The following is a 24,626-nucleotide window of genomic DNA, read 5'->3' on the forward strand; positions in this document are numbered from 1 at the left end:
CCTTCAGAATATTGTCTTTTTCCCCCTGTTGACCCTTTTACTTCATAGACCAAAAGAATTGACAGTAATTAAGTGGCCACGTCGATCTGTGACCTGCACAGAAGTTTGTACCTTTTTGCATGTGCAGTATTTCTTTTGGTTTTTGCCATGTTGCAGTTAGAAATTCTCTACCCTTACAGGTTTTTTTCTTGTCCTGTTTACCAGCTTCTTCAGTGACTTGCAGGTCAAAGCCTGGGCTGCGATCTGTGTACTATGAGTAGAGTACCTTGTGTGAGCACCACCTGAATGATCTGTGTGTTCGTCTGAGTTTGAAATATTTGATTTTGTTCTATCTTCAGTTGGACTAAAATTTTCTTTAAAATGTCTTTGTTAAAAGTCCAGTTCTGGACAGACTAATATAGCACAAAAGTTTTCCTGAAGTCATGTGATCTATTGAATTACAGGATAATCCAAAATGTGACTTCTGGATCAAATGAAGAAGTAGTTTGACCTGAAAAGTAAACTGGTTGCAGGCCAACCACGGGGAGTAAAACACACTGTGTTAGTCTGTGAGCACAGTTGGTAAGAGGCGGAGTATATTTAGTACAACAAGAGGTCAGCCACACAAGCATCATCGCTCTAGAAGAGAAGATGCTTGGCAAGCTGCAACCGCTCAGCTGAGCCGGCTCACAGACACATATAGACCTTGTGTGTGTGTGTGTGTGTGTGTGTATATAAAAAAGGATGCTTCTCTGTTGTCATGCCAGTGATGTTTCGACCCATGCCTACAGAAATAAAATAGCCAACAGGAATAAGGGTTATTTTTTTTTTATATATATATATATATATATATATATATATATATAAAAAAAAAAAAAATCCATCCATCCATTATCTTCCGCTGGTCCGGGGGTCGGGTCGCGGGGGCAGCAGCTTGAGCAGAGAGACCCAGACGTCCCTGTCCCCGGCCACTTCCTCCAGCTCTTCTGGGGGGACCCCGAGGCGTTCCCAGGCCAGCCGAGAGACATAGTCTCTCCAACGTGTCCTGGGTCTTCCCCGGGCCTCCTCCCAGTGGGACGGGCCCGGAACACCTCACCAGGGAGGCGTCCAGGAGGCATCCTAACCAGATGCCCGAGCCCCTCCCGGATGACCGAGCTTCTCACCCTATCTCTAAGGGAGAGCCCAGACACCCTGCGGAGGAAACTCATTTCGGCCGCTTGTATTCGCGATCTCGTTCTTTCGGTCACTACCCACAGCTCGTGACCATAGGTGAGGGTAGGAACAGAGATTGACCGGTAAATCGAGAGCTTCGCCTTCTGGCTCAGCTCCTTCTTCACCACGACGGGCCGGTGCAGAGCCCGCATCACTGCAGACGCCGCACCGATCCGCCTGTCAATCTCCTGCTCCATTCGTCCCTCACTTGTGAACAAGACCCCGAGATACTTGAACTCCTCCACTTGGGCAAGGATCTGATTCCCGACCAGGAGAGAGCATTCCACCCTTTTCCGGCTGAGGACCATGGTCTCAGATTTGGAGGTGCTGATGGTCATCCCAGCCGCTTCACACTCGGCTGCGAACCGCTCCAGTGAGAGCTGAAGGTCACGGCCCGACGACGCCAACAGAACCACATCGTCCGCAAAAAGCAGAGACCCGATTCTGAGGTCGCCAAACCGGACCCCCTCAACGCCCTGGCTGCGCCTAGAAATTCTGTCCATAAAAATTATGAACAGAATCGGTGACAAAGGGCAGCCCTGACGGAGTCCAACCCTCACAGGAAACATGTCCGACTTACTGCCGGCAATGCGGACCAAACTCTGACACCGGCCATACAGGGACCGAACAGCCCATATCAAGGAGTCCGGCACTCCATACTCCCGGAGCACCCCCCACAAGAATCCCCGAGGGACACGGTCGAACGCCTTCTCCAAGTCCACAAAACATATGTAGACCGGTTGGGCGAACTCCCATGCTCCCTCCAGGATCCTGCCGAGGGTATAGAGCTGGTCCACTGTTCCACGGCCAGGACGAAAACCACACTGCACCTCCTGAATCCGAAATTCCACTATCCGGCGGATCCTCCTCTCCAGTACTATATATATATATATATATATATATATATATATATATATATATATATATATATATATAGTTATATATATATATATAGTTATATTATAATAAGGATAAGCGAGCGGTCGACTATTTAAAACTACACTTTTGTAGTTGTAACCACCCCCCCCCCCCCCCCCCCGACAGCTGCTGTGCGCCGTCACCAGAATCAGAACTTGGTAACATCCAAAGAGCTCATCCAAAGAGCACAGAAGCTCTCAGGTCACCCCTCCTGCCAGAGGTACTATCAGCTATTCATACAGTGTGTAGGGATGTAGCTTCATAACAACACAAAGTCAAAAGTTTGAATGCTCTCATTTTGAATGAGCAGGTGTGGGAGGTTTGACTCGAACTTTGATGCTCCCAGCACGGCAATAAGCACTGACCCTTGCTCTCCCTGCTCGCTGGTGTAGGACGCCCCTCCCTGGATTTCAGGTTCAGAGTTGGTTCCAGGGGGAGACACTGGTTCAATGCAGTCATTGGAAACACTGACGGGTGAAGACTTGGGCTGAAGGGGAGACCTGGAGAGTACACAGAGAAACATATTTACTCCATGTGAACTGAAAGTCCCACTAAAAATATCAGCGTTTTTACTACTACTTTTTTTTTTTTTTTACTGAGCCGTTTTGGGGAATTCTAAAATAAAGCGTGAGGGTAGTGATTCCTACCGATCTCTGATGCATTCTCCACCCTCTGTGTAGCGGGATCCTTGGGCAGACTCCTGTGAAGCGGGTGGAGGCTGGGAGGCACTGGGTGGACGGGTCAAGTCCAGGACAGGAGAGCCGTGGTAGCTTTGCTGCTGCTGCTGGCTCTGCCTGGTGTAGTCTTTAGTTATCACCTCCTGTTTGCATAAAAGATGCGGAAATGTTAGGATATTACACAACACTCTCCCTGATCATTCATCTTTACCTGCTTTATCATGCATTTCTATTCACATTTATTCATTTCTTTTTATGTAATCTGTTTATCATGTTAGTAGTTGAGGGTTACTGTTTAATTGTATGCTACACAGCGGACTTACACTGATGTGCTGCGCCAGAGTCACCACCCTTTGGCTGCCTTTGACACAGGGGGACGGAGGCTGTTGGCCTGGAGACAGTCTCTCCTCAGAGGGGGGGCGGTAGAGACCATGTGGCGGAGCTGAGAGTCAGTTTCAAAGAACAAACAGACAAACACATCCACACGAGTAAACGTTAAGTGACGAATCAAGAACTTTTAAACCTGCGTTGTTCAGAAATGTGTTTTCACCCATCAAGGCTTTGGCAAATGTTTAATTTACACATTTAATGATGAATCTGCACAGGAAAACTCAAGGTGCAAGCCCTTCTACAAAGTAACCACAGTCAACATGTAAGTGTGTATGTGTGTGTGTGAGATGAGCCACAGCACTCATCTAATTATTTTTAGTTGATACTTTGCATATTCTGTAGACCTGGTAAGCTGTGCTTTGATGAGAATTGAAGCTAAAATTGACTGGATGTGCATCGCTGACTCAAATGAAGAAGTCAAAACAGCAATTTTGTTACAGATCTATTTGAAAAAGGGGGGGGGGGGGGGGGTACTGCCTCTGTAACAAGGAGAATCAAAAGTATTTACTGCACGCTATAAAAATAAAAGGTATTGTTACAACGGGAAAATAAACTCAACTGAAGAGTCATGGTGAATGACTTACTTCTGAAATCACTGAACCAACAGATTCTGCCTGCATGCTGTAGTGAGCAATATGAGATCATTTCAAAAGCTTTGGTTATGTCTCACGATACGATTTATTACACAACTCTTGAGCTAATTTTTTCACCTTAGAGAAGGATGATGTAACATTATAATGGGAGGGGGAGGAAGTGTTGACTGTATAGACTCCCATGAGAACACAAGTCTCCCACAAGGGACAAGATGTTCTGGCTTTTGTTGTTAGCAAGAAACAACATAAGAGACTCTGGGTTAATTTCATGAGCACCAAACATGATCCAGTATTTTCTTCTGTGGTCCTCCTTGTTTGTTGAAAGCATGCTAACAGTTAATCTTATATTTTACTGTATCTGTTTAGAAAGCATATAAGTCGAGAGCTGGCAGTGTGTGTGTGTGTGTGTGTGTGTGTGTGTGTGTGCGTGTGTGTGCGTGTGTGCGTGCGTGTGCGTGCGTGTGCGTGCGTGTGTTTAACAAAAATGAGCAAAGAAATTCAGCATCAAAAACAGTGAGCCATAAACGGCAACATGCAGAGAAGGCTGGAAGCTGTAGTACCCCCCTTCCACTGAATGGCTGAAGCCCCCATCCTCCTCTCCTACCCGTCTCTGCCATGTCCCTCCCCTTACTAGCCCTCTTCCTCTGCAGCACCAGTGCTCTTTGGGACCCCAGGGAGTGAGTATGGTGGTCCCATGTTCTCATTCTCCAAAGTTGTTTCCTAGCAAGTCGTAATTCAAAACTGCTATTTAAGTTTCTGCTGGACAGTGTCTCACTAGACCGACAGCAGGGAAGCAGTATCACTGCATTCAAGAAGCCAAATAACAGCAGCCCTGTTGAACATGGTATGCAACAGCATCTTGTGGTGTATTGCTTTGTTGAGTCTAAAATATTCTCGTCATGCCAAACTGCACAAGGGGAAATATTCTATCTAAATACGGCAGCCAAATGGGAGGGAGGAGGGGTGCCACGTGATAGATTCAAGTTGCATCTGCTACGAAATGAAAATGAAGAAAAGCAGCAAAAGATGTTCCATCTTAATGTCCCACCAGCTTTAGCTTCCTTAAAGGACACCTAAAAACCCTCTTAATAGAAAACTCTGTTTATGGCCATTCATACTAATAAGCACGTAAACCACCATCAATTTCAGCATGTCAGGTCCAATTATGATGGGACAGAGGTATGATTTTCAAGCGGGCTCCATTGGTGGTCTTTTAAGTTTGAAGAACAGCTCATGTTAAAATAGGGGGGGGGGGGGCAACAAATTGTAGCGCTGAAATAAAAGAAAAATGTAAATGAGTTGAGCTGATTTCATAATGCCAATCACCACAGCGTGCAATAGGCCACAGACTGGCGAGGGAGGGTCTGGGTGACGAGGGGGGTCCCCTGGGATCCAGAGCGTCTTACCATCAGTGGTGCTGCTGGCAACAAGCGAACCCATCTCTGGCATCCCCGTTTCACAAGAAATTTGACGCATAATAATCGCGTTTACGAAGTTGGCCGCAGTCATGGTGGTCTTACCGAGTGATCGGAGCTCTTGTTCCTGAACGGACATCGGTTTGTTTTGAGTCTTTTCTCTACTGGGTGTACAGCTTTCCCCACGACCAGAAGAGGTATCCGATTGTAGAGGCAGCAGGTGTTGGGAACGGCCTGAAGCCGGGGTATAAGAACCGGGGTAAATTCCTCCTGGGCTGGGGCTAGACAGCTTGGGGTCAGATTTACCCGATGCCCCGTGCTGGTCCTGCATGTGTTTGGGTAGACCTCCCCTCATTTTCCCTCCATCTCGACTCTGCTCTTTGGCCATACTCGAGTCTGTGGCAGGTGGGTAGGCATCGGGGGGCACACCTGTTCTTTGGAGGTGGCCTGGGTAAGCTTGGTAGCGGGATGACCCTGAGGGCATGGACCTGGGAAGACAACCACAGATTCAAAATAAAAAACAAACAAACAAAACAAAAAAATTCAAATCTATCAATGCCGTCTTTCATCAAATTTTGGAATAAATGGGTTTTGGTTAAGGTGACAGTACTGTTCTGGTAAAAGCAGGACTAAAATGATCTTTACCGTAACACAGATGAGCTGCAATGCTCACTGACAGGAAAACTTTTGCCCCCAGTGTTGTGCAGGACACTCGGCCTCTGCTGCACGTTGTCCTGGGTACGAGGTGAGACTGGTGAGTGCTGGTGGCTGTATGGTTGGGATGAAGGTCTCCCGCTGCTGCTCGCCAAACTGTGCTCTGTACCTAAGAAAGGCATACACACAAAATGATGTAGGCTACTCAAACTACAGCCAACATGGGACTTCACATTTAACTCTAAACATGATTTAAATCTAATCCACACCTGGTCGCCAGATGGGGGCGTGCTCCACGTTTCCCAAAGAGCCGCCCTTCTCTCTGTCACGCACTTGGTCTCTCTCTTTGTCACGATCCCTTTCTCGATCTCTCTCTCGTCTGTCCCGGTCCCGTTCGAGCTCCCTCTCTCGGTCCTGCTCCCTGTCACGTTCGCGATATCTGTCACGCTCTGAAGATGAGGGCGTGCTTTGTATTTTGCTAATGTGTGAGGAGCCAACTGAACAGAAAAGGGAAAAGCAACTCGTTATAAAAACTGTGAGACTGCAACACATTCCGTCTTGTAGTGACACGCTTCTGTGAAACTAATCATACCAGGTGAGATAGGTGAGGTGGTGTAAGGCCTGCCAGGAAAGGTGGTGCTTGTACCAGGGATGTAGGTGATGCGATCCATTGGGGAGCTGGCTGCCCCTGCAGAGGGAGGGACCAGGACAGGTAAGTGTGGCACCTGAGAAAGATCGATGATCCCTAGGGGACAGAAGGAAGAGAATGGTCAAGGATAATCCAATAGCTCGTCCAGATGACTGCTAAACAAAGGCCTTTGCATTCTCGCGTTGACAAGCATCACGATTTATTATTCGAACTTTATCTCAGTTTTTGGTGATTTTCATGTGGCGTGGAGCTACATTTACTAGATACTAGGGCTGAACGATATATTGCATTTGCGATAATATCGCGATATGACCAAGTGCAATTTTCTAATCGCAAAGGCTGCGATTATACTCTGTTCACGTGACATGCGCGAGTAAAACATGTGATATGATCAAACGAGATTGTCTAACCACAGAGGCTGCACTCTGGTCACGTGACACGGGGAGCAAAGTTATGAAACAGTCTACCGGAGAGAACTCGCAAGCAAAGCTGTAACCTACACAATGGCCTCAGGCTCAACAGAACCAGACCCTGCGGGGATGCTAGTTTCAAAGAGGAACTGCACATCAGTCGTGTGTAGATTCACCCTTGGGTCATTTGAACCGTGACATCCAGCCAAGTAGCCCACCCGAAGTTTTTCCGATCTTGGCTGAACATCAGCCGAGTTACTGAGTTATCCCGAATAGCTTAGTACAAGCGCTAATGGAACCTGGCAGTATCTCCAAAATTACCACACTAAAATCACATGCCATGACACCAAACTTCTACAGTAGTACAAATATGGTCTGTACTCACAAAACGATGCATTTGGAAGTTTGTACATAGTCCAGGAGTTTATTATCATCAACACAAGCCTAATAGCTTCTCTGCTGCTAAAGCTGCGTCGACGTCACTTCCTTGATCTGGGAGCTTCAATGTAAGATGAGGGTTGATCTACTACTGTAGACAACAACGCAAGGCTGCTCAATTTCTCCATTGATAAAATAAATTCACAACTCTACAACATAAAAATTCATAAAAATTCATATAGAATATAGCATATACTTTGTTGTCTACAGTAGTAGATCAACCCTCATCTTACTTTGAAGCTCCCAGATCAAGGAAGTGACGTCGACGCAGCTTTTGCAGCAGAGAAGCTATTAGGCTTGTGTTGATAATAATAAACTCCTGGACTATGTACAAACTTCCAAATACATCGTTTTGTGAGTACAGACCATATTTGTACTACTGTAGAAGTTTGGTGTCATGGCATGTGATTCCTTGTTCCTTGTCAACACTTTATGCTCAGATGTTTGTAAGCTCAAAATATACTATTGTGTATGTTCAAATATACTGTTTTGTTAAATAAAAATGTCAGTCATCAATTCATGCATCACCTCATGTCATCATAACAGAGGTCTGTCTTCCAGGAAAGAACAGTTTAAAATTAATGTAATATAGTTTTGGCCATACTGTATGATGCATTGCTTGTCTTTGTTTAATAATACAGAAGACAAAGACCTTAAAAAATAATCGCATCGCAATATTGGCGCGAAAAATCGCAATTAGATTATTTTCCATAATCGTTCAGCCCTACTAGATACAGTAAATGATTATTGTAAAAAGATGTTATCGGCTTAGATTTAGCCTAATGTTGCTTTAAATGCTCCCACTTTGTGTTTGTTGACATCTGCTCCTTCATTAAATTCCATCTCGAAACCAACACACTCGGTTCCTGGCAACTTCAATGCAATTCAACCTTTTTATTTTTTTTTCACTTCCTTTAAAAAAAAAAAAAAAAAAAAATACATATATTTTTTTTAATACATCAAAGATATCGGTGCAACTACAGTACTGACAGGGGTAAAGACAGTACTGGCTTTAGAAAAAATAAATGGTCTGTCAATCATTTCCTAATTTCAGTTAAATCAGTATTATTTCATGGCATTGGGCGCCAATAACTGACGAGGCTGGTGAACACAGAATGAATGCAGGCATGACTGCACTGCAGGCAGCCTTCACACGATATCTGCACTGCTCTCAATAAAATTAGCTGCCACTGAAAAATTCATACCACGTCCACTGCTAGTTAGTGCAGTGGCATTATATAATAATTTGCATAAAGTTAAATGAACTTCAGTCAACTAGTTTCACTGTGAGGCTGACGAATGAATGGACTCAATCAAGTTTACAAGTTAAGAATTCAATATAAGAAACGCTGCTCTGACAGTAGCGTACAACGTTACGAATGTAAAGTAACTAAACTTCACTAAGTGCCGACCTTTTGTTAAATGCTTACAAAGCAGGATAGTTATATTTCGAAAAAGCAAACTCATACTAAAGTAATCCCTCTCAAATCTTATGAGCCATTAAAGTGTGTGCATTTCCTTGCAGAGTCTCTGTCTCCTGCTTCTAATTCCTTGTTTTATCTTACTGTGTGGTTTTGGCAGAGGATGCAAGGCTAACAGCTAATTACAGCACCCATGTGTAAGGACTATGCAAACAGTTCAGAATGCACTCTCATCCCTTTTCTTTGTTTGGGTGTAAGCCTTTTTTTTGTTATTTCACTGATTTGTTGCTTTGATATACAACCAGCCTCAGTTTTTTTTCTATTGAACCCTGCTAGTCACCGCTACTCTGGCTTGTCAAACAGAAATCAATTGTGAATTCCGGGATGGAAGTAAAAAGTCAGATTCAATGACAATGGAGTTGTTTGCATCCTTGATTATCATTTCACTTGCAAAAAACCTTAACCCATCTTTAAGAGCAGAACATCTGATACAGGTTTCAGTTTTGCCAAACATCTGAAAAAAGCCAACTGGAAAGCAAAAGACATCCGATGGTGTTAATGACACTTTTAGTTCACTCGTCTTACCACGTGGGGCAGCAGAGTAGGGCAGAGACAGGGGCTGGTCTCGAGGAGTCAGGCCCCTAAGCAGGTCTGAACGTTGGGCAGCCATTGCAGCAGCTGCAGGCCACTGGTGCATCTGCTGAGAGGTGATGTAGTCATTGAGCAGTGTCTGGCGGTTCTCGAGCGCTGCCGTGTCAGGAAAGCCACGTATGAGGTAGGGGTAGGGATGAGGGTATGCCGGGTTGGGAGCAAGGTGGCGAGGCAAATAGTAGGCTGCTGTGGATGAAGAGTAGGAAACAGTAGGTTTGGAAATCATTCACATGGGAAAAGGAAATCAAAGTCCACACAGGTGTTGTTTTCTTTCATTGTTTTCGACAAGGTTATTATAAAGGATTAACAAAGAGAGTTGAAACCAATCTTAGCGGAAGAGAATTTGCATTCATGTAGAAACCGAAACAACAGAGAGCGTATAGAAATTTCATGAAATTAACAGTTCAGGAGACAAAGATATCCTATTCTAATTTTGTTAAAAATAATTTTGGCTGTGGATGTACCTGGGTCAATGGGGATACCACGGGGCAGCGCCGCAGGATCGAAAGCTAAGGGGATCTGACGGTACATGTCTGTAGCTCCAAGACCCTGAAGCAGACGCTCATAGGCCTGTTGATCCGCAACACCAGAGAGTGGAGATTTGGTGGCCCTCATCTCCCTGGGGGTCGGTGTGGCTTTACGCTCCTGAGAAGGATTCTTACTGGAACCTGGAAAAATGAAAGGAACTTCATGTACAACTTTCACCGAAGATAGAGAATGTAGGTTTAGGATATTTCTATCCAAGTAGTTCACATGTGCCATCCAAAATCTGCAATTAATCTAAACATTTCATATTTAGTTTAGTTGTTTTTTTTTTAACTCTGCTTTTTATTCTATTCAATTGTAAGATCTGTCTTGTCTTCAAGAGATATACCCACCCTCATGCTGCCTTTGGCTTGCCTCCCTGGACAGTGGAGAGCCACGATGTGAGGGTCCAGGGTAAGGGGTCCTTAAGGCTCCCTTCTCCTCATAGCCCACTGGGCTATGATGGGCTTTGCCTCCCTGATCTGACCCAAGAGTAAGAGATGAGCGGGCAATGGGGCTTGCTGTACTGACCACAGCACTCGGCCGCCCCTTAGGTGCCTCCTCATATCGACCCCTCTCAGAACGCATGTCGAGGTGGGAGGGCGCATTGTGGTACGAACGTGGTGAACTGGCTATGATGGAACGAACATCGTGACGTTTTCCTGAACCAGCTCCCTCCTGCTTCACAGGTGTTCCCTAAAGACAAACACTCGTCAGTAAAGAAACGTTGAGGATTGCACAACTTCTCCAAGTGTAATTATCGTGGGTATACCTCCTTAGGCTGCCTGAGCTCCTCCCTTGGAATGAGGTGGATGGAGCGCCCAGCCTCCTTCACCGTGGGCACAATGGCCTCTCTGCTCTTCATCTGGTCCGACAGCGCACTGGCCGAACAGGGCGGGGAGCACTCTCTTTTCATCTGCTTAGCTTCTCTTCTCAGGTAGCCATCCTGAGGGTCCAGATGGCGAGGTATACCTGAAATTAGAAGAATATGTCAATTCTATTTTACAGAAGAAACAAAAAGTCAGATGTTCACGGTATCTATATATATAGATAGATAGAGGCTTCGCACCTTGTGAGATGGAGCCACGGATGTGATGAGCATCTTTGTATGGTGTGTGGTGCGGACTGTCTCTGTCATGAGGCATAGCTCGGCCAATCAGACCTAAAACAAAGGCAGAAGGAGCCATTTTGAGATATCCAAGATTACAGAGAACACAATCAACAATAAGAACTGAACGTTATTGTACAAAAGTGCCAAACGGGATGCTTATGTGGAGTCATCTCTTACCTTCACAGTTGGCGGCAGACAGAGAGTCCCTCAGAGGCAGCCCTCTTCCTCCCTCCATGACATCATAAGGGCGCTTCAGGCCTAGAATTTCTCCAGGCTGTCCTGAAGCTCTACCCTCATCTTTAGGGCCCTGCGACGCTGGGCCTACAAATGAAAAAGGCGTTACTTACAGTACACAGATAAATCATACATACTCTTACCATTTGGCTTGTAAATTAGATCAGTACTTACAGCATATGAAGAATTCAACATTCAGTGTAGTGGTTGCAAGGTCAGATGGAAACAGTACTTTAAAGCATTTTGCTTTGGCCGATGTACTTACGATCATATGAGCGGATGTGCGCACTGATGCCCTCGTAGACTACATGTCCTTTGGATAGTGCCTCATCCCGCTCCCTCTCAGCTCGGCTGGCACTGTCCTCTGTGATCAAGCGTGTTATGGTTCCCTTATACAGCACGTCAGCTGGTGTCCCCTGATGTGAAGAAAGAGTTGAGACAAAGATTGTCATCCCACTCAACAACAGCAGCAGCCACACATAGAAAAGAGTCATGACTACGATCTGACTAGTTAGAGCACATATGTATAAGAGACGCATCAATTATTAGTAGCCCCGATTAGCAGGCCCTGTTATTGTCAAACTGGATGATTATTGGAAGCACCATGCCATGGCAATGTCACATTAAGTCAATTTCAGCATTGGTTTCCAGCACAAAACAATGTTCATCTGTCAAACTAGCACTTTTGGCTGGATTAAATTACACGATTGTGATGTTCTGGATAAAATTCATATTTATCACATATTCAGAACTACCGCTATCATAACCAGAAACTGAAAAATGATCAAACTTAATGATGATCAAAATTAAATCTTATTTAAACCATTTATTTAGAAAAAGCATAAAAATGTCATTGAAGAGTCACAGTGCAGGTGTATAATTCATATTAAAGAAAGAACACAAAAAAAAAAAAAAAAAAAGGTAGTTTGTTTTGTTAGTTGGGAATGACTTTTCTTTCCATGATTGTAGTGTTGGATGTAATGGTAGGAGCAGCACTAAGTTAGATTGTACATTGTGTTGCATACAGCATATAAAATCTTTAAAACAAAGTATTGAGCTGCTTTCACACATGAACACTGGAGAGGTTGAGGAGAATGCGTGGACAATTTGGTCCAGATTTTTGCCGCAGTTTTTGTTCACAGAAGAACATCGCAGTGTGAGGCTTTCTCCTGGAGATGCGCTCTCCTGGCTGGAAATGCTAGAGGGCGGATGTGGGGGGAGCGGGCTGTCTACAGCGCAAGGGAGGCGGGACATGATGCAGAAATTACTCTGTAGAAATCCCTGTTTTCTTTACAACACATTGAGAGCAGCAGAAGAGGCTCCTTATTGTGCTGATATGAGCACTACATGCATCTGAACGATCCACAACGGGACACGAGTGGAAAGCAGCATACAGGTCACCAGAAAGGACAAACTCTCACCAGCACCTAAACACGCGCTCGACTGCACAGCGGCAGCAAATGCTCTGGAATATTTGCTGACACATTCGTACACTGTCTCGTCTGCTGATGTTTCAGAGATTTTACAAGGGGACTGCGGGGAAAATCTCCACAAGAAGTCTGGAGCGAATGTTGTTGACATTTGCATTCTCACATGCCACCAATGTGGAACATCTCTACAACATTTCAAGGCTCTAGTGCGTGTGTAAAAGTGGCTTTACTAAGAAGAAGCAGTGGTGTAACCAATTGGAAGCAGGAGCGAACACCAGGCAGCTTTGTTTAATTTAACTATAAATCACATTACTTGTACTTGGAGTATTAGTCACATTTCTACACTGATTGGTGGAGAAATGTTAACATTAGTAGACTGCTAAACAGGAGACAGAAGTGGCTGAGAGCAGATTTCTAATCTGTTGGTCTGAGCTTTTCCAAGAAGTGTTTATCTAAGGAGGTGAGGGGGATGGTGGCGGTTTGTTTACATGATCAAATGGCACAGACTAAAGCAGCCCTCACCTGCTCTTTGAGAATAGGTTTCACTGCCGTAACCGAGTGCTCACACACACACACACACAAACACACACCTATCAATCCATCTAGCTGTAAGCTTAAAAAAACAACAACAAACAGCTGATACCATTTTTTCTTTTAACCGATACATTATGGTAGATAACGGCGTCCTCAACACTCGTTTTCTCTTGTTTTGCCAGACAGAGTGGACATATCAATGACTGTGTTTAGCCAGCATCTAAAGTACGTAGATTAATATAAAAAAAAGAAAAAAAAAAGAAACAGATGCGGTACAGTGTGTACCCGTTTCTAGGGCAACAGGGCCATTCAGAGCTATGGTTATGTCACAGCACCATGGAAATGGAGCAGCCATAGCACTTGGTTTGCCTCATGTCCCCTCACCACTTCTGTTGCTTTGTCTTTCATCACAAGAACAAAGATGCACAAACGCTACTAAATTTGAGTGCAGTGGCTTTTTATTGTGTGTCCAGGGGCCAATGATTGCATCAATATTTGCAAAACTAGTGTTAATCACCAGAAGAAGTGGGGGTGTAGCACGTCTGTGTATCAGACATATGGCAGCTGATTTCATAAACCTACAATGTTTTCACCCTGTGGTTAATCAGTCTCTGGCAAATCCCATTAAATTCAGCAATTCACTCTTGCACTGTTACATGAGGAGAAACAGGGATAATTCTGATCTAAAACACAACTTTCTCCCACAACTACCTAAATAGGCCATTTTTTAGGCAGCTTATTTAAATGACTTGCAGAGGTTTTTCAGAGGTTCTCAGCATAAAAGGGGAATAGGACTGTTTTCCAGTGGTCTGTGGTAATTTATTCCAGCAAACTTGTACAATGTCAGCAGAAAACTCACACACTTCAGGATTGCCTCATCCAACACAGCAGTAACATATTGCACGCACGATATGGACTGTTACAGTGAGTCCGAAATCACTGGCAAGATTGATTAGGCTGTGTCAAACTAAGACCCTGAGAGCATATTCAAAGGGAGAGAGCAAAAGACTTCATCATGACCAAAAATATTTTAAAACATGTCTTGGCTAACAGGCATTTTATAATAAAATTTGAATTAACTTGACATGGGATCAAATGCAAATAAGTGTGCATAAAATCCACAGGAAATCTTCACTAAGAGTAGTCTCCTCAACAGGAAGAGACATAGGAAAAAAAAAACTGATAAACACATTCCTGGCTGCTGAATAGCAGCTTTACAAAAAAAAGAAAGAAAAAAATAAATAAATAAAATAATAAGCCTAGTTTGCTAGTCTGAGCTCACCTGAGTAATGGAACCTCCTAGGTAGGAAATTGCAGAATCTGGATGCATTCTGGTCCCTGGGATGCCCTTGGTAATACTACCTCCCTGGACAGCTGGAATAGAAGCTGGAAAGAGTGGGGGGGGGGGGGGTCATCACAACCAAGCCAAAAAGCAAGAGGTCATGTGTCTTAAAAATACTAAATTGTAGTGTTGAGGCAACAGCGTATGTAAGAGCAGTTTTAAATACTCCTATGTGTGCGTTTAGCGGCGTCACACATGGAAATGTGGGCAAATTCTCCCATTCTTAACATCCTCTCAAGCTCTGTCAGATTAGATGGGCTTCAGAGAACTAAACTCCCACCTGTTTTTTCAGCTGGGATTTAAGACTATGCTGAGTCATCAAGTACATTCAGAGACACTTCTCCGAGTCACTTCTCTCCACAAAAGATTTATTTTTGCGAACAGAACATGTACGGCATCTTGATAGATTGCAAAAAAAAACATACATTTCTGAAGATGGTTTAATTATCTAGCCCCTACACATAAGGAATAAAAAAATAATACTAACTAACTCTATGCAGTAATGAAGGTATGATAGCAATGAATGAAGAACCCACCACGTCCAGAAGAACAATCATGAGATCCCCCCTGGGCAGACAGGTTGTCAGCTTGAGAGGATGAACTGTGCGGGGACAACTGTTCCTGCTTTATCACCGGGAAAGTACCTGCTGTATAGCGCATAAAAAGTATGAGAAAAGCATGAGAGGGGAACCTTTACACCAGGGGTGTCAAACTGGTCCATGAAAGGGCCGTGTGGCTGCAGGTTTTTGTTCCAACCCTGCGACAGCACAGCTGACTTGTTTCCTTCAATCAACTGAACTGGTAAGACCTTCAGTGCAGACAATTCAGTTGACTGAATGAAACAAGTCAGCTGTGCTGTCGCAGGGTTGGAACAAAAACCTGCAGCCACACGGCCCTTTCATGGACCAGTTTGACACCCCTGCTTTACACTGAGATAATTAGATCACAGTATCTTAAAAGTAAAAGTTGATGTCAACTTTTAGGAAAGAAAAACTGAAGTGGACAAATATCCCCAGCTGATTTCACTTACCAACTTTCTTCTCCATCCAAGGCAAACCCATTGGTCCGGGGGCCATCTTTGTATGGTCCAACCCATGAGCAGGACTGTGCAACTGTACAGGGGTACCCTAAGGAAACATGAAATGGCACATTCAATTTCTTTATTCAGGATTTGATGTTTTATGTAGCAAGTACTGTATTTCAGTGTATATTTATTTCAGAGTTCATAAAAGTCCCTATTTTTTGTGTGTTGTGGCACATACCTGTGTGATGGAGCCCCCTGGCTTGGTGGAGGAAATGAGAGGCGGAGGTTCTGGTATTGTGAGGGGTCTCACTGCTGCTAGTCTGACACTGTCCTGTGGCAGACCAGAGAGTGAGGGGTGGCCTACTTGCTGGAACGCTGGAAGACAAGGGACATCATGTCATTTAAATTTGACAATCTATTTATTGGGAAAAGCTTTGGAGGAGCACACAAAGTAGTTTTGTTGCTATAGTAAATTGTACAATGATTATTGAAATGAACTGCTGCAGACGTGATAAGACGACTCACTGTTGAAGTGGAGCAGGTGCTGGTCGTGATTGATCTTGGCCATGTCTCGTGGGGACATTGGGTACGGGGAGAGAACTGTGCGACCCAAGTTTGATGTCCTCAGGTCATCAGGGCCCAGTGCCTGCTTCTTGGCTTCACCGTGTGGAGAGAAAGCGCGGGACTTTTCTGCAACAACAAACACACAGCTGTGAACCTTCACCTCAACTAATCAAAGCAGCTTTTATGCATCTTTAGTCTGTTATTTGACATCTGCATGAACTGCTGCTACAATGCTGATACTTCCCATCTTGAACTAATAAACAACATACAAAGAAGACATGGGTGCTATTTATTTTTAATTGCATTAGTAAAATCCTGCATAGAAGGTAATAGTACTGCATCATAGAGGAGGGGGTAAGAAGCAGTGGGTGAACATATTCGATGACTGCATGAAGAACAGTGTCTATCTTTACCTTCAAGTTCCAGAGAACTCAAACGCACTATCTTAACGTATCTTGATGCCCACACATACGCCATCATCATAATGACATCATCATATTGCATTTAAATAGTAATAAAAAGTACGTCTACACCTGCCCCTGCGTCAGTTATTAAGAGCTTTGTAGGTATTATTCGTTTCTTAACATGAATTAAGTTCACAGCTGCTGTGCCCAGTTGGATAAAAAAGACCTCACTTTATCTTGACTGTTAAGTCCTGCACTGTGCTCTCAGATACTCACATTTCACATACTTACAGTAAATCCACTGAACTAGACTATATTCCCTTCTGGGTCAATAGCAATACCAGATCATTTATCAGTTCCCTCACCACGAGTGTCCCAGAAAAACTTTAATACCCTAAACGCTAGAGACTCAAGGTTAGAGCTTGTAGCAAGGACCAACTAAGTAAAACTAGATCAAATGCTCCGAGAACTGCATGTTGTGCAGGATTGTCAAGAACTTCTATTTTCTAATTATTTCAATATTCTTCTCATCTTGTATCCATAAATCAATCTATTAACAACACATTGCACTATGCAGACATATTTTGCAGAAAAGTAATACCGCAGATTTTATAGCTGCTAGAGATCGTGAGACGAGTTCCTAGATTTGAGATTTAAGCAGCTAAAGGAGTCTGTAAGTAAATCGTTTTGTGCCACCATGGAGATGCATACCATCCTTTTCGCTGGTGGTGGGGCTACGGGGGCGAATGCGAGGACTGTGGCTTTGAAGAGCCTCCCGGTCTCTGTCTGGCTGAGAGTTATAAGGATGCTGTTTGCCTGGCTGACCTGAAAGCTGCTGCTGTTTAACCTCCTGAGAGGACTCCCCGTGGGCCATGGTGATCTGTTGCTGGTAGAGTGCCAGGGCGTGGGGGTGCAGAGGTGCCTTCCCACTCCGCTGACTGCCCTGCAAAGAGGCCTCTGGCATCTGCACACAGGACAACAGAGAAATAAGAGGGTTACATACATGCTAAACACATAATAGCAGCCAACTCCTACCCGTCTTTGACATTTGGTTAGCGACATACTGTATCTGATCAACATGATAGCAAAAATACATCTCTCATTTCATGGTTGGGCTAAAGTTTCACTAATGCGTGGCATCTCATTTCTTCTCCACAAAGAAATTTATCCCATCATCCTCCATCTGGTTGCCTTATCTTAAACAAATATGACTTCCCAATTTCATCTGCTATACTGTTATCTCTCTAAGCAGAGAGGGAGGGATAAAACTGATACTACTTGCGATGGAAAAGTTTAGTGTTTGAGTGAGCTGTTTATAAAACCTGTTGCTGGTTATAAAACCCTACCTGTGTCAAAGGTTGAGGAGGCTGACAGGTTCTTAATCTAACCGAGTTACTGTTTAATACAAGAAGAAAAAGCCAGAGACACAGTAAACTTCAAAACAACTCACAATAGGTGGTATAGAAGCAGCCCTCTGTTTGAGCTGCTTCAGATCCATGGGCTTCTGCAGTGGGGAAGATATAACCCCATCATGAGTGTAGTTCAGTAGGCTCGGCCGGGGAGAAGTCATTCTACAAAGACAAAAACAGAAAAACAAATTACAGACAAAAATATGTTACAGGACATGCAAAAGAGGCTGACAGGGGGTCTAGTATTTCCTGTTTTTGGACACTGACGACACAACTCGTGATTTAAAATGTCAACAAACTGCTAACTGCTGTTTGCTTTGACTAATTAAATCCAAATTCAGTATTTCATTTGAAAACTTTAAATGGTAAAAATCGCATCTGAAAAACTCCTGTCTGTGTTAATACTCCACATGACTAACTGCCTACTCATTGCCATTGAAATATTTGCTAAAGTGAGGAGGCAGAACTAGGAAGCAGACTCTTGCTGCGACCTGCTGGATGGCGAAGGCGGACCATCTAACATCATGCAACGCCCATTAACCCGTAACCTTAGCCTAACCCACTGAACTGGATGTGGACGGAATTGGATGATGCAACCGTGAGTCGAAGCCTGACAGTTGTAAGCAAAGGGTCTCTCTATCTAAACAATGAGAAAAGTTTAAAGATGTTTGACACCATTTCCGAGCAAACTATACGATAGGACTCCAGCAGAAATTATGCTAGTTGGGTCATGTCAACAACCGATGCAGTAACCATAACTGACATCACAAGGCGAATGAACCATGGGTTACAAAACCCATATTAAAAGCAAATTGATTTGTGGATGCAATGAGAAACTTTTTAAACATTATTCAGGAGGAAGCTATACACTCCGAACTTGATTATTGTATTACAAAACGTCATGAAATAAACCGTCTACATTAAAGTATCATCCTGAAGGTATGACACCAGTGATGGGCAACCAAAACTAAAATATAGTTACACTGAACATCGTTGGAAACAGTCAACAAAATACAGAATTCTAGTCAATCAGTCTGAGACAGTTCAATGTGGGAAATATCATATAATTCAGTATTTAAATGATGGGTGCGTCTATGTGGTTAGGATGTCACAGTTAGTTAGTAGAAAACCACATCTATGTAACGCAGATCTGCCAAAATCACAACATACTCAGAATACCAAACACACACAGCGGTGTACGCAACAGAGGAGTATTTAGACACACACTCTCTCTCCCTCCTTCCTTTGTTTGCTTTGGCAGAGAGGGCAACATTTCCCTCAGCTCTGCCAGTACATGCAGTCTGCTGTCATGGAAAAAAAAAAAAAATCTAACAAATACTGTGGTAACAGAACTAATCACCCCTCCCACGCACTATGACACCCATTCCTTCTGGCCTCATTCACGGATACACGCAACATAAATAAAAAAGGTAAATATACATTTTCATTCATACAGAAAACAAATAAAATCCATAGTTGATAGAAACGAGCAACCTGTGGCATACACACAAGTGGCTTGCCAAATATGGCTCGACTGCTGTACAGTGTAGCTAGGCAACTAATAGCACTTCAAAACCCTCACGGTTTTGTTTTCTAATGTCTGCTCTGGTAGACCAGAAAAGTAGGACAGCAAGTAAGAAACTCAAAAACCAGCAGAGCCCCTTTGACACAAATAATCAATTAGGCCCAATAGTTGAAAGATGTAGCAAAAATAGATTTAAAGGCGTTTCATATCATTTATTAAATACATAATTGTATAAAAAAAGGTTAAAGCCATTCTGAGGCATTCTCACCTGTTCTTATCTGTATTATCCGTCTCCTCCACCTCATCTGCGCTGCAAGTGGCACTAGAGTCACTGTCCCCATGCGAGCCGGTTTTGCCTCCATGCTCTTTCTTGGAGCTTTTCGTGGAGTTTTTGACTTCTTCTGCCTCTGCTGTCGGAGGCTTTTTATCTGCGGCATCATTGGGTGGCACTGGCTGCAGCTGCTCTTTGTTGGGTTCCCCCGTCTCAGTCTTTATCTCCTGCTTGATGCCCGAGACTGCATATTCCTTGACTGGAGGCTTCTCATCTCCAGCCGGGCCCATGTCTGACCGGGCATCCTCCTTTTCCCCAGGGTTGGAGCTGCCCTTCGACTTGCTTGAGCCTTCCTCTTTAGCCTTGCTGTCCTCGGACGAGTGTGGCGACGGCAAGCTCTCTGTGTCTGAGCTGTTGTTAGTTCCACCTGGCAGGGACAGAGACAAAAAGAAACATAGATTAGGGCTTATACTGTAAATCATGTCTTGTCCCGTTGACTCTTCCCCCCCCCCATCTCTCCCCCCACCCCCACATCTCCATCTGCTAGACCAGATTCTTCACAGTGCCAGTCTACTGACTAATCAGGTTTCACCCTACAATAAGGGGGAACATAAAACCAATTGGGATGATGGATGAAATCCCCTGGGGATTCTGCTGTCCACTGTGGAAATGCAGTATACAATGTAGGTCTATAAACAAACTGATTTCTATGACACTTTTCCATTTGAGATTAGAGCACGACAGCCAAGAGGGAGCTTCTTAAAGAGTTTTGCTGTTCAAGTCCAAGCAGTTAAAGTCATCAAAACAACCATGTTGTTAGGGTGATAATCAGTGGTAACAGACTTCACAAAACTTAACTGTCGCCTTACACCAAGTTAGTTCTGGACTCCAACCTGACAATGACTGACTTGAGCCTCTCTGTGGACAGTATGCACAGTCTCCCAAAAAGGGGTTTCCACAAATGACTGATTTTCTTTCACAGTCCAGAGATGTGCATTGTGGCAATTCTAAAATCGGCAGAAGCTGTGAGTGCGTCACTTTGTTAGTCATGTGATGGGCTATCAACCTCTCTACAGTACAGCGTGCCTCTGGCCCTTTGTGAGCTGGGAAAGACTCTAGTCCCCAACAAACCTTTAAATGATATACTTGTAGCAGATTGAGGCAAGTGTTAGGACTACATTATGCAAGGGACAATATTTTTTCAGCAATAGTGGAAAACAGATTTTTCTTTTCATTTGTAATTAATTGCATAATACTTCCAGTTGGTCAGAGCGCTGCATGCACTAAGCTTACAGTGCCTACAAAGTGTCTGGGAAATTCCAGAAAAGAAATGTCAAAAGCTACTGACAGGCTAAATTAAATAATTTGGGTCACATTATGGGAGAATCTATAGAAATCAGCCAAGACCACAGGAAATAAATTGTGGACCTCAAAAAAATCTGGTTCATCTTTGGGAGCAATTACTCAACGCCTGTCTGTCTGCTAGGTTGCAGTTTGCAGTGGTGTTAAAGTAAGCAAAATCATTTTTGGGGATGTTTGTAGGGCCCATTTTTAACCATGAGGGGTTAAGACAGAATAGCACCCATTTAAAAAAAAAAAAAAAAAAAAAAAAAAAAAAAAAACTTTCATTATTGCCAAAAAAAAAAGATTAAATCCTCAAAAGATAAATGCAGGTTAAAAACAAAAAATATAAAATGTTGGGACTGATTTACCTTCTCCATCCTCGGGGGCTTCCTCTTCGTTGCAGCTCGCTTCTGAACACTCCATCTCCTCCTCCTCTGCAGTATAAGTGGCACTGGCCTCTTCATTCTGCGAGGCTTTGACCCTTCGACGGGCCTTTCGCTCCTTCTCCTTGGTCAAAACAAACACACACTAAATTTTCTTACAAAAGCACCAGCGATCTTCAGATTCCAAAGAAAACTATAAACAGCCTTAAAGCATGATGGTGCACAAAAAGTGTTAAGCAAAGCCAGTATGGCCTGGCAACACCTCCATTGCTTACGGATTTCATTTTATGCTGTTGTAGAATCTCATCAAGTTTCTGCCTCTTCTTGTAGTTGAAGTAGAAGTTTTTGCACTGTGACACGGTTTTTGATCCCACCATCTTGGCGATGGCGGACCAATTCCTACCATACTGGAGAAGGCCTGGAATTAAACAAGTTGAGATAAATTAGCAAAGGACGGAGGGGGAAAAAAAAGAAAACAGGCAGACTACCATGGATCTAGCCTTGTTAACATGGTATTCTCTATGCAGCTATAAAAAAATTCAATATAAGCATACAAAGTGCACTTTTCATGAAAATTGGAAATTTTGAATAGTCAAAAACATCTCTATGCGGCTGTGAAATAGGTTGTACCGCCTGATAGGTTTGTGCAACAGACAGTCTTGACTTAATGCCATACATTTCCTAAACGGAGACCACTACAGAAACAAAGGATGACAGAGTAAAAAAATAAAAGAGGGGAGTGATAATGTGGTAGGTGAACCATCACTCATACCAATGACATCACCCACTCCCCCCACTTGGGTCATACTGTGTCATATTCTAACTGACTTTGATGTGACCCAATTCCAAGAAACCCTAGTCCTTTAGCCAGTCAAGCACATGATTGGGTCTTACACAAGAGTCTACAGGCACCCGCTGGGTCAGAGCTGTGATATATCAACCTGTCATGAAACACAGAGGCGCGCACACACACACACAAAATAACAAAGTGCATGCGTGATAGAAATAAAAAATAAAAAAATTTAAAAGTCGGTGCACAAGTATGAGCGAGCAAGGCAGATAGTGTAGCGTTTGCTCCAGCGCACCCCCCCCCCTAGAGTCTGCTGTTAGCTAAAGGCAGCTCATTAACAGTGTGTGTTGTAAGAGGCTTAGCTTACACCACCCACTTGTTTCCTGTGCCAGCCTGACAGGTCCTGGCAACATGACAGCCTCTTGAAAGGTTGTTGGGGGTTAGTGGGTGGGAGGAGTGCTATTAACAGGCACTGAGCCAACACATCTTGAGATAACCTTGGACATGGGTTCAGAGGTCTCTGCAGCTCATCGCTTAATGGAGATAGTAGGACAAGAAGAACTCTGAGACACACGAGAGGAAAGGACAGCTGTTTACAGCCCAGTCGTTTTATCTCTCATATTAATCACAAAGGCTGAAGCTGATGGAATAAGTCTGTTAGAGGGACCATTACTTACAGCTGCAGTAAAAGCTGCTGTAATTGTTGTTCAAAAGTTTCATTTCTGGGACATAATTCAAAATATCTTTTCGTTCTTTTTTTCCCCCTATATCTATGTGTACAAGGATAGTCATAATAAAAATATCAAGACACATAAAAATGTCAGCCAAATTATGATAAACCATCCACAAAACTGTCAGCACAGAAACATTTTAAGTGCAATCCATCTGTTGCTCTATTATATTTATGTCTGAACTGACATAAGTAAAACAACATCTCTCACAATACACATACAAGAAGAAACTCTGTGCATCATCGAGCAAATGGGGGAAGTCTGATACTATATGCTGTAATGAGGTTTATTAATGCTAGCATAAAAAAAAAAAATTTAAAAAAAAAAGAACTTGCCACGATAATTACAGGATATCCTAAATTCAGAGCTTCTGATGTCTAAAAGCCGCCACACACTTACAACACACTTTCATGTGTTAATGTGGAAAAGGGTTATTCAGCTGAAATAGCAATTGTTGCCAGTACAAGTTTTGCTAGAAAAGCCTCTCCAGGAGAGAAATGAGGAGAAGACCGGTTGGTTTGTCTCACTTCAAAAGGACTCCGACACGTGACCACCACCTATTAACCTTTTACAGCCATTTCAAAAAGGGGGAGGAATGGGTTTATACTGCCTTACAAGTCAGACACTATCCAACCTATCAGAGCACGCATATGCCCACATGCACCTTAGCGGAAAGCGACATCAAATAAGTAGATTTAAATAAGATGGACTATTTGCAACATGCGGTGCGGCTGAATTAATAACAGACCAGTTCATTTATTTAAAGTCAAAGGTCACTTTGTCATGACGCTTAGCTGCATACAGTTTATTCCATCACATGCAAACACACAACACGCAATCCCAAGCGGCTCTGGTCGACTCATGGCCTTAGTTGCTGGAGCAACACACATGGAACAAACGCCCAATCAGCAGAAGCAATACTGAAACAGGTGGTGGCCTCACACCCAATCAGCACACGGTATTCCCTTTAGCTCCTCCCAGAGAAAGTCCAATCAACACCTGGTGTGGCAACAAAGTTGTTGTTCCTGTCACATGCCTGTCAGTCCAGCCGTCGCTCCATGGCCCTGCTTTGTAGAACACTATCAGACGGTCTGATCTCTAGAGGGCCAGCCGGGAAGCTCTTCTGGGCTGGGCCTTCCGATCCAGAGCAGAGGAGATGAAAACAGCTCACTCTCGGTGCTCTTCCTGCCAGCTGGCTTGATACTTGAGCTGGTGTCAGGTTGACATGCTCCAAAGCAGCACATGCTCCTGGCCTCTCCCCTCCTCTTCCTCACAGTGTCCTCCCTGCGCTTCGGTGAGTGCTGGTCCGTTCTTCTCTGCCGTGTCTCTCCCCAATGGCGGTCGTCTGGGAAGACTTCCACAGGAAAGTGGGACTGTGGGGCGGTGCTATGTGCTCAGCCTTTCTCTCCCCTCATCTGATCTCTCCTCTATCTCTCTTTTTTTTCTCCCTCCCTCTTTCCGTCAGTCTGTCCCTCCCCCTACCTCACTCTGCCAGCAGGCACAGCGGCACGCACGCACACACAAATGCATGAATGAGTACAGACTCACTCAAACCCTCTCTCTCCGTCTCTCTTGTTAATACTCTAGCACACAGACAC

At 43.9% G+C, this 24,626-nt stretch overlaps 1 protein-coding gene across 6 annotated transcripts in view; it reads right to left on the minus strand.

Annotated features, from left to right (window-relative positions):
- ncor2 (nuclear receptor corepressor 2) overlaps nt 1–24,626 on the minus strand; it is a 98,770-nt gene that overhangs the window by 3,671 nt on the left and 70,473 nt on the right. For 3 of the 6 annotated variants that reach the window (XM_075468456.1, XM_075468453.1, XM_075468458.1), the window contains 24 exons: nt 21,783–21,925; nt 21,493–21,631; nt 19,778–20,207; nt 18,026–18,146; nt 17,287–17,539; nt 16,133–16,297; nt 15,846–15,982; nt 15,614–15,710; nt 15,120–15,230; nt 14,524–14,627; nt 11,543–11,693; nt 11,221–11,364; nt 11,002–11,094; nt 10,705–10,904; nt 10,286–10,628; nt 9,872–10,075; nt 9,342–9,593; nt 6,431–6,583; nt 6,108–6,335; nt 5,830–6,007; nt 5,290–5,672; nt 3,110–3,228; nt 2,757–2,929; nt 2,475–2,609 (listed from right to left, as the gene is read on the minus strand). In XM_075468456.1, the coding sequence (XP_075324571.1) occupies nt 2,475–2,609; nt 2,757–2,929; nt 3,110–3,228; nt 5,290–5,672; nt 5,830–6,007; nt 6,108–6,335; nt 6,431–6,583; nt 9,342–9,593; nt 9,872–10,075; nt 10,286–10,628; nt 10,705–10,904; nt 11,002–11,094; nt 11,221–11,364; nt 11,543–11,693; nt 14,524–14,627; nt 15,120–15,230; nt 15,614–15,710; nt 15,846–15,982; nt 16,133–16,297; nt 17,287–17,539; nt 18,026–18,146; nt 19,778–20,207; nt 21,493–21,631; nt 21,783–21,925 (4,456 nt within the window). The remainder of the gene's footprint in view (nt 1–2,474; nt 2,610–2,756; nt 2,930–3,109; nt 3,229–5,289; nt 5,673–5,829; nt 6,008–6,107; nt 6,336–6,430; nt 6,584–9,341; nt 9,594–9,871; nt 10,076–10,285; nt 10,629–10,704; nt 10,905–11,001; nt 11,095–11,220; nt 11,365–11,542; nt 11,694–14,523; nt 14,628–15,119; nt 15,231–15,613; nt 15,711–15,845; nt 15,983–16,132; nt 16,298–17,286; nt 17,540–18,025; nt 18,147–19,777; nt 20,208–21,492; nt 21,632–21,782; nt 21,926–24,626) is intronic. The other 3 variants (XM_075468454.1, XM_075468457.1, XM_075468455.1) reach the window with 3 other exon arrangements.

Source organism: Odontesthes bonariensis, chromosome 6, assembly GCF_027942865.1.
Source record: "Odontesthes bonariensis isolate fOdoBon6 chromosome 6, fOdoBon6.hap1, whole genome shotgun sequence".
Taxonomy (NCBI): domain Eukaryota; kingdom Metazoa; phylum Chordata; class Actinopteri; order Atheriniformes; family Atherinopsidae; genus Odontesthes; species Odontesthes bonariensis.